The 11,387-nt window shown below is 32.3% G+C and overlaps 1 protein-coding gene across 1 annotated transcript; it reads left to right on the forward strand.

Annotated features, from left to right (window-relative positions):
• The first annotated feature begins 3,976 nt into the window (after window positions 1-3,976).
• LOC130809380 (squamosa promoter-binding-like protein 6) lies at window positions 3,977-11,355 on the forward strand. Its single transcript, XM_057675144.1, has 5 exons — window positions 3,977-4,411; window positions 4,741-5,395; window positions 6,210-6,313; window positions 8,092-8,753; window positions 10,769-11,355. The coding sequence occupies exons 2-4, from the start codon at window positions 4,752-4,754 to the stop codon at window positions 8,685-8,687; spliced, it is 1,344 nt and encodes a 447-aa protein (XP_057531127.1). The 5' UTR covers window positions 3,977-4,411; window positions 4,741-4,751; the 3' UTR covers window positions 8,688-8,753; window positions 10,769-11,355.
• Window positions 11,356-11,387: the final 32 nt, after the last annotated feature.

Below are 11,387 nucleotides of genomic sequence, written 5' to 3' on the forward strand. Positions count from 1 at the left end.
TTTTATGATTAATTATTTTATTAATTATAAAGTATATGACAGGTCTATACTTATAATGATAATTATAACATATAAGGTTCGTCTCAATTATATTTCTAAACACCCGTTTTAATTCAAAATCAACCCTCTAAAAAGAGGATTTATTTCTTTCAATTTGTCTAAAATGCCTTAAATGATACTGAAAATATGTGATATAAATAAAAATATTTTTTATGTGAACAACAAATTAAATGTAACATATGGGAGGAAGTATAATAATGTAGCAAGAATATGATAATTCATTTTGCTCAAGTTTATTCATCAAAATACCGATAAATGGGGTGTCAGCATAAGTGCTAATATGATTGTCTAAGTAAAGAATCTAATTTCAACTAGTTGGGCACTAATCAACATATGGGAGTTACAAATGTACCTAAGCTATGTCTTATTAAAAGGCTTTGATAAATAGGAGGATTATAGGGCTAAATATTCGAGAAAGCTTTTATTATACAACAATGAAATGCAAATTATAAGTAATGAGGAATTTGTATTTTCCTTTGTTGATGGTTTAAAATTACATAATTAAAGTTTAAACTAATGTAAAGCTTTTAAGATACTTATGCAACAAAGACTGTTATTTGGAAACTTAATACTTATTGGAAGCATGAGATCAATTCTTTTGGTGATATTTCCCCCACAAAAGGTACTTGAGCTTGAACATGAAAATTCATAACGAGATATAAACAACACAATATATACTCTTAATACTTAGGGTACACCACTTAACAATAAAGTGTTTATATGAATTATAAAACTTGAAAGATTGACAAAAAGTTTATAATTCTCTTGAAAATCACAAGCAAATGAGAAAGTAAGAAAGAGAATAAGAATTCAGAAATCGATATGTCCATCATTTATTCAAAGCCCTCTATTTATACTAGTCATAGTATACCCAAAGGTCATGGGATACTAACTACTAATTACCATTGATGGTCAAGCTCAATGACCATACTTCAATACCATGTTAATTGTGGTATTTATGATTATTATTTCAAGAATAAACATCACTGTAATATCAGAATAAAGATTGAACAAGAAAAGGAATTCAATGCTCATCGTTCAAAGAAAATGAAAAGGCATATAGGGGCTAGACAGCAGCCAAAGCCAACTCGGTTGTGGCCCTAACCCACAGGAAAGCCGAGTCGGCTTTATCTGCTGACTCGATTCCTATTTTTGCCTTTTTGTCATTCTCTTTGATTTCCTTTGGACCTTGTATTTTAATACATCTTGTCCTACTACTATCTGTAGTCTTTGGTAATATATCTTTAGAAATTTATATATACTAAATGTCCAACAAGTTTTAGTATGTCTGACAAGGTTTTGGACGATTGAAGAACTAAGTCTAAATATCGAAACCCTTACAAATTTATGATTGTTTCAAGATTGATTAGACGCCTATAACCAATCTCAATGTCATACATACATAATGGACAACACCAAAATGAACTAATGAAGCATTAATTGGACGCAGTAACAATTGGGCACATGTGATCATTAAGGATACACAAAGCTCATCATCAATGCTTTGAATGCAAAAGGGCAAAGAATCCACCATGGTCAAACAGTAGTTGATAATGCTATCTCTTAAGTTCATCTATTTTCTCTTGTTGAGTTTTCTTCTTGCTTTAAAAAGTGTAACGAGAGAGCGCATAGACTTGCTTGTTGGGCTACTAATGCTATTTGCGACCTTGTTTGGGGTAAAGGGGCCGAGTTCCTCCATGAGTTCAGATAATGTAATTTTTGTTTTCTTTTTTCTTTGATGAAGTCTGCCTTTCCTATCAAAAATATAATTACATACATATGCTCTTAAAAAGTTTGAACATATCTCAATTCAGTCAATTAGTAGTAAGTTTAAGGAAGACGATGAAGAAGAGCGAACTATACTTAATCTGCAGTAGCCGATTGTTTTTGGTTAGGAGTGTTATGAGCAATAAAGGTCAAAAGGTGGGATTTAAATTTTTCCTTTTTTATGGTGTGGGGTTGGAATTATGGGGTCGGAAGGGAAAGGGATATAATGGCGTATGGAAAGAGGAAAAAGAAGGGATGGCGCAAGAAAAGAGTAAGGGAAGGGATGTCACGGGAAAAGAGGAAAGACAATGAATTATTTAGACCTATAGAAGAAAAAACCATGCTTATATCTTTATAGGGTAAATAAAAGAACAAATCAAACAAGATATTTAGACTCATTGGTAAAGAAATTTTTTTGAAGTGAAAGTTTTTTTTTATTTTTTTTTATTTTTTTTTTAATATGACTCACGTTAGTGAGGTTTTAAAATTTTCCATGCATGGAAACAATTTTCTCCACTCAAGTTGGGGAAAGTTTTGAAAGTATGAGACATTTGTAAAATTCAATCACACTTTGACATGTGTCCTAATAATGTTACCAACCAATTAAATTTATTTAAATAGCTTTTTTATCTATAAAAATATTTTTAAAAATTAAAAGTCATACCAAATACCAAAAATTATAAAAAATTCTCTATAAATAGACACCCTTATTGATATATTTTTGACACACTTTAAAAATAAAGTAAAATAGGATAAAAGATAAGAGAAAGACTGAAAGAGTAGTAAGGAATTCTTTTTTCTCATGAGTGAGATAAACTTAAAATAACAACAATTATCACGCAAAAAGCTTATATAGGTGAAAGGAAAAGTATAGAGAGAAATTGGTAACAAATTTTTTTTCCTCACTATTGAGAATGCTCTTCAAAAAACCATATACATGTCAAATTTTTTAAATATTAATAATTCATGCAAACAGATAATATATATGATTGATTTAACAATTCATTACTTATATTCAATTGACTAGATATTTGGCTAAGTTGAAAAAAAACACAACCACACAATAACACATATACCTTTAAAAATATATATCTTAATTTTTTAAAAATATCAATGACTCCAAAAAAAACAAATGATTCAACTTCTCCATGGCACAATGACATATACGCAAGAGTCACACTAGAAAAAGTAAAGGTTGAATATTGAAAGTTATGTTCAATGGTGGGGTCGAATATTACTCCATTCTATTTTAATTAAGCGTCCCATTTTATAATACATCAATTTTCAGAAAAAAATGAAAATCACATGAAAAAGTGAGTAACAGAAAAAATAATAAATAATCACACAAGAAAAGTGAGCAAGACAAATTGATAATTTGATGACATTTGTATAAATAGATGGATCTCACGAGTATATAGTAAAAAATAATTACCAATAAAAAAAATAAGACATTTGATATGAAGAGAGACATTTAGAGTGTTTGAAAAATAATTGTTAGCTGATAGCTGTCAGCCAGTGTCTGATTGAAGTAACTAATTTGACCAACTGATTTTGAATACGGTGCTAAGAGCAACTTGTTTAAATTAGCTTATCATGACAATCAACTATTTTAATGAATTAATCTACCAAACAGTAGAATTAGATGGTTTGACTATCTAACTATCTATTTGTATTAAAGTAAAGTAGGTGTTAAGCAAAAGACAAGTTTAACTTATTTTGATACAAATAGAGGGTTGAGTGGTCAAACCATCAAATAGTAGTGTTTGGTGAATTAGCTAATTGAAATAACATACTGTTATGATTAAACTGTTTTTGAATAAACTGCTCATAGCAGAAAATTAGTTGGTCAAACCAATCAATATGATCAACTAATCAAATCAATCAATGAAATCAACTATCAGCTACCAATTATCATATATTAACCAATCACGGGAAAAGTAAAATTGTTTAATAAGCTCTTTTAAACTTCTACCAAATACCCAATTAATTAAAAAGTGAGAGAATATAACATAGAAGAGCATATAATGTTTAAGGAAACTAATTGGACAAAAGATTGGTGGGTCATATCTTGAAGTGGACAGCTATCTGCCTCTTTAATGAGAAGTCCTTAAAGGTGGCCCTATCCCTTTAAACACTGGGGTATCCTCAAATGAAACAGATTTTTGATATTTCACCAAATTAAACTTACATAACTATGATTTTATTTTAATTATACCTTAATACATTTAGCTTTCATCTCATGATTGCCTTAATCTAGTGGAAATTACTCTTCCTTCTTTTTCCTGTCTGTATTAATTTATAAATTAAGTATCTTTTTGAACAGAAAAAAGTTCATTTAACTGATTTTATGTGAATGTGATAGACATCATATTTGTTCTGAAAAAAGATCCTTCAGACATGCTTCCCCATTCTGATTTTGTGAGAATCATATAGATTATAGACCCTCTTCACTACATCTCTGCCTCTCTTCCCTTTTTTCACTTTTTTCCTTTCATTTTTTGTGAAAAGAAAGAAAGTTTCTGTATTTCTCTCCTTCCTTCTCTGTAACTTCCACCATTTCTTCATCTGCTTCATTATAATTGAGGTATGCTTTAAAAAACCCAAAAACCCATATATTTTTTCTCTAAGTTGACTTGTATTTTCTCCATCTTACTCAATTTTAAGAATTGGGTTTTTGTTAATTTATGATTTATTCATGTTTTAATGATGGGATTATGGTTTCTTTCTTAGTATAGTATGGTGGGTTTATGCTCATTTTGACTTGTTAATTTTTTTTTTGCTTGTGATTCTTTTTCACAAGTATTTGACTTTAAAATTAGGGTAATGCGATGTATATTTTTCATAAGTATTTAATTTTTCTGAAGAATTAAGGTAGTGATGATGATTATTTACATTATTTTGTGATTTATACAGGTTAAATTGTGATGGATTCTTGGGAATATGTATCAACAGGAAAGGGTTTGTGGTTATCTGAGGAAGTAGATTTACTAGTTGATAATCATAGTAAGAGTAAAATGATGGGATGTGAAATCAAACCCACTGTTAATGTTGAAAATTACCCGCTAATTTCTAACACTCAAGCTCTTGAAAGAATGGGTTTTATGGATTTGGGTTTTGCTGATGATGTTAGAAAATCATATTCTATTTCCAGTGAACCAAGTGGAGAGGGTTTCAGTGATGAAATTGGGACTGATTATCATCCCTCATTTGGGGAAGAAAAAGAATCAGGCTCAAAAATCATATCTGATTTTATGCAATCAAATAAACAGGATTGTTCATTTGTTGATTTGACGTTGGGTAGTTTTGTAGATGGTGGAGTTGGCGAAGGTAGCGAGTTGTTAAGAACTCATGTACCCGAGTCCTCTAACATGTCGTATTCCCCATCGAAAAAAGCTCGATTAACATCTTTGAGTATTCGATCTCAATGTTGTCAAGTTCTTGGTTGCAACGCGGATCTTAGCTCTTTTAAAAGCTACTATAGGCGCCATAAGGTCTGCGATGTTCATACGAAGACTCCGAAAGTTATTGTTGATGGGATTGAGCAAAGATTTTGTCAGCAATGTAGCAGGTCTGTCTTATATCTCTTAGCTTTTTATCCTGATTACTATACTGTTTAATAGTATATGATTCAGTTTACTATTATGTTATGATAGTCAAATTATGATTTTGTGTATAGTATTGTTATTGAATTTTAAGAAAAGAGTATTTGTCTTATTTAGAAAACATTTATCGATAAGGGAATACTTAAGTAGAGCTTAGAAACAATCCATATGTCATCCTGACCTTGATTTACAAGTTGATCATCGAAGTATTGTGATGGAAGCTTTATGTTGCAGCATAAAATATCCAAAGGAAATGGATTTGTTCATTGACATATTTATTATGCTTTCATTGTTGTAACAAAATACAAGGTTTTTGATCCATGCACAAAAATGGATTTTGTTGTCCTTTCCTAGATGTATGAAACTAATCACATGATTCGTTAATTTCCTCGCGAATCGCAAATCGAGAAAGCAAATTATTTGGGCTATTCTTAGGCAAATTTGAGCGAATCGCGCATTCAGAAAGCGAAGTAGCTAGCGAATCATGTTACACCGATGGAAACATCATTATTAGTCATTTTGTAGCAATCTCATTATAAACCATATTGTTATATTAAGATATTGTGAGTAATGAGTTTATAAGTGAACTTGTGAAAAGTACATGTAAGGATAGTACATGTAAGGATCTAATTATTGAAGTCATCAAAACCATGAGTTAAATGTCTATCTTTTGTGCAGTTGTAGCCAATATCTATATTGTTCTCTTGAGTATTTTCAATGGCTTTGTAATTTTCTTAATAAATACTTGATTTTTAATCTATACTGGTATGGATTGTCCAGGTTCCATCTTTTGGGTGAATTTGATGACGTTAAACGTAGTTGTCGTAGACGTCTTGCTGCTCATAACAAACGTCGAAGGAGGCCTCAGTTCACTTCTGAATCAGGTGAGATAAGCCACCAAGCGTTAAGTTAATTTATTCATTTCTTTGCAGCCTAAGCACAAAACTGTTGTATGTTCAATGTAATGGTTGAATTTACTCCATCAACTAGCAACGCTTTGAATGCGATACATGTGTTAGAACTTTGCTTGCACATTTGAACAATATTTCAAGTGCATAAACACAATTTTGGTTACAACGAAATGACTTGGATGATAGAAGGTCCTTCATTGATTTAAGGTCAAATCACTATTTTAATAGAAATCTTTATAGGTATGATTTTATTAGAAATCTAAGCCTTTTAGCTTTGATTTACATACAGAAGATATAGTTCCATAATTTTACTTCTAAAAACAAGATTACATAGCCCCTATGCCACTAATGTTTTCCCTCACCCTTAGTAGGGCAATAGGATTCCAATACGCACTACCTCATTCTTGTAAAGACAAATATTTTGGGTTGACCTTTGATTGCAAACACCGTATATTACTTCGTATATGTAAGAAGCTCATATGGTTTATGAGTCATTTTGGTATGCGTCAGGTAAAGGACAAATTTAACTTATATGTAAGGTTAGAAATATAGTCGCTATATAACTAACGTGAACTGATAGCTAGTCAATGGTGCAAACATAAAATGTATGTGAAAATTAGCCCAATGCTTCTAAATATACTATAGGATGTATATGGCCCTTGACCAAGCAATTCTCTCATAAATATTTCTAATATTCTCTTCTTTGAAGAGTATTTTATGACATGGAAATGGACTTACTTGAGCTTAGCAATATATTATGAGATGGGATAGTACCAAATTTTATGTAGGAATATTGCCAACTTACCAATTTCTTCAGAAGTTTGTATAGATGTAGCATCATGACCGTTTTATCTCTTTTTCAAAAAAAAGTTTAGAGAGGGCTCCTCGATTCCGATACTACTTTGAATGATTGAGGGCAAAGTGTAAAAATGCAGTTATGGTTACAATTGTGTTAACAATTATGTTGTTACTGAGAGTCGAGGGTATGTGGTTGTCATTTTGCTAAATATGGCAAAGACCATGATAGGGAAGTGGAGTGGAGTGGAGTGGACAAGAGAAGAGATGAGGAAGGGGTGTAGAGATGCACAAAAAAGTAGCATTCTTTCAATAGAAAGGAATAATTTTTTCATAATTGACAAAAACTATTTTCAACCTAAGAACATTATCACACTTTTACAAACCAATATAGGAAACTGTGAGATTTAGTTTTTATAGGCAAATGATCTGAAAAGTTACAAACATAGTGCAAAAACAAGGCTGCATCAAATCGTATGGCTGCGTTGTAAAGATTTCGAAAAAAAAATATTTCTCAAGTTGTAAAGGTGTAAAAAAACGTGATAGGCCGTTTTAAGGAATATGTCATATTTTCGGTCGATATGTGGCGTCCTGATAGCCGCAACACATTGCCGTATTGTGTGTGACCATTATTGCATTATTGCACTATGGCTACAAACATCCCGAAAGAGAGGGAAATAATATTTCATGTAGGAAATTAAATATATGCAACATATATTTGTTCTAGGCCTAAAAATACATTTGCGCCACACTAAATTAACCAGTTTCAAGTTTTATTACCATGTATATTATTTCTTTTCATATACTTCTCACTTGCAACCTTCCAGCATGAAGTTACGTCAGAAATCTTGGAAGCTGTAGGCTTTTTCCCCTTTTCCTCCTTTTTGAATGAACATCTGTTAGTGGGGTTCAGTCTGATATCAATATTCACCATATTTTATACTACAAATTTACAGGTGCTGGAATTATTGACTTTTCCTCCTCACTTTCTTTTCCTGAAGTGATGCCTAATGTTTGTCTTGGTCCCACTAATTACAAAGAGGGAAATGAAGATTCCATCAAGAAGTCAAATTTCTTTCTCCAAATGGGCTGTGTAGAAGAGAAAATGGATAAGATTCCTACAAATGATATTTTTAGTACGATGAAACCAAGTCTAGAACATACATCAAGCATCCAACAATCTAGTCGTGCTCTCTCTCTTCTGTCAGCTCAATCACATAGTTTGTCAAGCCAGTTTCTGGAATCTACAAGCACGGCACTAATCAACCAAACAACCCATGTAAATTCCGATGCAGGACATGCTCTTAACCACCCAGAAACCGGAATGTTCTCAATGGAAGCTAACGAGGAAGGACCCACCACAATCAACCCGACCAATGGTGACACAAGTGGCTTACATCTCTCAGTTGACGACACTTCAAGCAAGACGATAATGGATACAGATTGTTGTCATCCTAAGGGGCGTGACATCATTCTCAGCTTGTTTCAGTTGTCTTCGCATCTTCAAAGGGTTGAAAACCAGAGACACTCATCTGAAAATGAAGCAGGATAAATTAAACACCCTTTATTTTTCTCCTTTAGTAACTTCAAAGGACAGTGCAATAGTGCATGCATTGAGGTATGTGACGTTCTACTTAAAATACATATTATTTCTGTCTTTCTTGATACTTTACTGATGCATTAACACGTTCACCTTACAATTTTCGATTAAAAATATAATATACGTTTCCATTTGCCACGTCACACGTTCAATCTCGTAGAATACGAGGTTTTATAGGGGAAAAGTATCATAGAGAAGGCGGCACGTGTGCATATATTCATATTTCCTTAGTTATTATAGTGACAAAACAACTCCTCGAGATACTACCTTCTCCATCTTATGACCAAATAGCACATTGTTTTCTGCAAAACTAAGGTTCCTTCACTTTACATGAATTTTGTAATGGAAAAATAGTCTGTCATATGTAGTCAAGGGGACAAATTTTAGATCCAGTTGATGTCGTTTACTTGCTTTCATTTTGAGAAGTGGCTACTTGGGCCTATAGATTCCCTTTGAGCAAGAATGAATACATTATTTAAGTGGGTAGCCAACTTGTTATTTTATAACTAAAATGGCCGCTTTTTCTTTGATTTCTGAGTCATCTTTTTAATAATTGTGCACCATCCCTGTGGAAACTGTATAACTTCATATTCCTTTTGCCTCTGATTTTTTTAATGAAAAAACTATTGTCAAGATAGAGTATATAACATATCTTAGGTCCCATGATGGATTTAGTATGTGGTCATTGAGATCAGTTGACATTACTTAAATCCAAATAAAATCAAGTAGTTTATGTAAATATACCATAGATGAGTTGGTTAGTGTATTGTTTTCCATAAGAGTGACCAGGGTTCAAAACCCATGAAGTGCATTTTATATATTTTTTAACATCACTTTTTTTTTCCTTGATCCGCCACTGCTAGGGCCTCAACCATATAAACTTAAACTTTGGTTGAGTTGGATTTTTTGACATGGTATTAAAAGCCTAGGTCATGAGTTTGAATCTCCTCATCCACCCCTCATTTTAAGTTGACTTATTATTAGTGTCAAGTGTGAGGGAAACTTGTGCTGCATCCACGTTTTTAGTCCAAAAGGGTCCTCGTTTTTGAAGAATTGATATAATATATAACATATCCTCAGCCTCAACCATTTATGTAAGTTTTTGGTTAAGTTGGTTCATTGACATGCCAACGAAATAAAGCCACAAGGAACCTATAATGGGCTGTCTAATAAAATATGACATTAGTCAGAACATCATTTGTTGATTTTATATTATAATGGTCACGTTTGTTAGACGCCTGTTCAGGTAGATTATGGAAGCTTAGGTGTTATTATAAATATAGTAATATATGCTAGCGTATCTTAGGTTTTTATGTTTCCTAAACAATGTGCTTATGTTTATTCTTATATATATATATATATTCTAATCACTAATGATTCCTTAATTGTGAATTTTTTTATATTATCACTGTCATATAGGGTGATGTTTTGTAGAGTATTTTTTTAATATTAGGTCTCTTGTTATTAACTTATTACTCCTATTATGTTATTTTTTGCTTGATGAAGTTTGGTTGAGCAGTCTGCATAGTTTGACTAAAAGTTATACAGACTGCTCAAGATGTTTTCAAGATGAAGTTGTCCTTGGAATAAAATTTTCTGTAGTGTTGGTACCGATCATAGTGCAAAAACAAATAAGGTTTTCCGAGAAAGCAAAACAATCCATGTTTTCTGCTTTGTTCGAAAAACGTTGAATCCCACGAAGAAACTCTAGTCATGAATATAGCAATGACATTGGACAAGCTATATGTTTTACGTTCTTTGATTTGGCTTTTACCGGAAGCGAAATAAGAAAATCGATAATGTAGAGTCCACAAATTGAATTTGCCCATTCGTGTTCAGAAGGTTTACCTTTAGTCGTGGTCATCATCGTACCCAGTATATCCCGCTCATAAAAGTAAGTTTATCTTTAGTATAAGCGTTGACAAATAGTGGGTTGGTAGAACAAATAGCGTGTTGTTACTTGTTAGTATCACATTTATAACACATTCTTGTGAAATCGATGCTTATTGAGTTTCGTTTTGTCGATTGAACAGAGTGTTGCAGTAAAATATTAGTGTTGGTATGCCCAAAATGGTACTTCCCGCCAGCAGTAAACAAGCGATGTTTGATAGAAGTATTAAAACTGATAGAATTGAGGACGAACAATGAGTCAGTACAAAATCGAAACGTTCAACTTATTTACAGTACAGAAGCAGCTCACTGTGATTTGTTTGTAGAAGGAAAAAGAACGAGGAAGGAAGATAGTAGTGATATAGTAAGAATACAGTGATATTTGGAGAATGAAGTATTTTGAAACCCATTATTACTTCATCTAAATTATGTAATTAAGTCTTTTGCTTATGTCTGTTAATTGCTTCTTTTCTTTTGTTTTGGTAACGTTAAGTTGAAGAAGTTGTGGTTGAGTCTCATTAGTCTGTCACTTGTTTTATAAAATTGACATGTCGAAAGCCCGCCTCTACCCGTTATTAATTTTTATGGTCCGACCTGTTAAGAAAAGGGATCAGCCTGAACCTTAAATTATGGGCTGAGCGACAGACTTTTAACAGGCCCGTGTATTTGAGATTATGTGGGAATTGCTTATGTGTTTGTAATTAAGTAACAAAACGCCACTTTTGAATTTTGATAGTGGTAATCAGTAGAGAAAATGAGTAA

This window comes from Amaranthus tricolor, chromosome 3 (assembly GCF_026212465.1).
Source record: "Amaranthus tricolor cultivar Red isolate AtriRed21 chromosome 3, ASM2621246v1, whole genome shotgun sequence".
NCBI classification, from domain to species: domain Eukaryota; kingdom Viridiplantae; phylum Streptophyta; class Magnoliopsida; order Caryophyllales; family Amaranthaceae; genus Amaranthus; species Amaranthus tricolor.

Bases quoted from the DNA above. Each gene is read 5' to 3' on its own strand.
- LOC130809380 (XM_057675144.1), top strand. From the start codon at position 4,752: ATGGATTCTTGGGAATATGTATCAACAGGAAAGGGTTTGTGGTTATCT. The intron at 5,396-6,209 runs GTCTGTCTTATA...TGGATTGTCCAG, and splicing joins TTTTGTCAGCAATGTAGCAG to GTTCCATCTTTTGGGTGAAT. The intron at 6,314-8,091 runs GTGAGATAAGCC...ACAAATTTACAG, and splicing joins TCAGTTCACTTCTGAATCAG to GTGCTGGAATTATTGACTTT.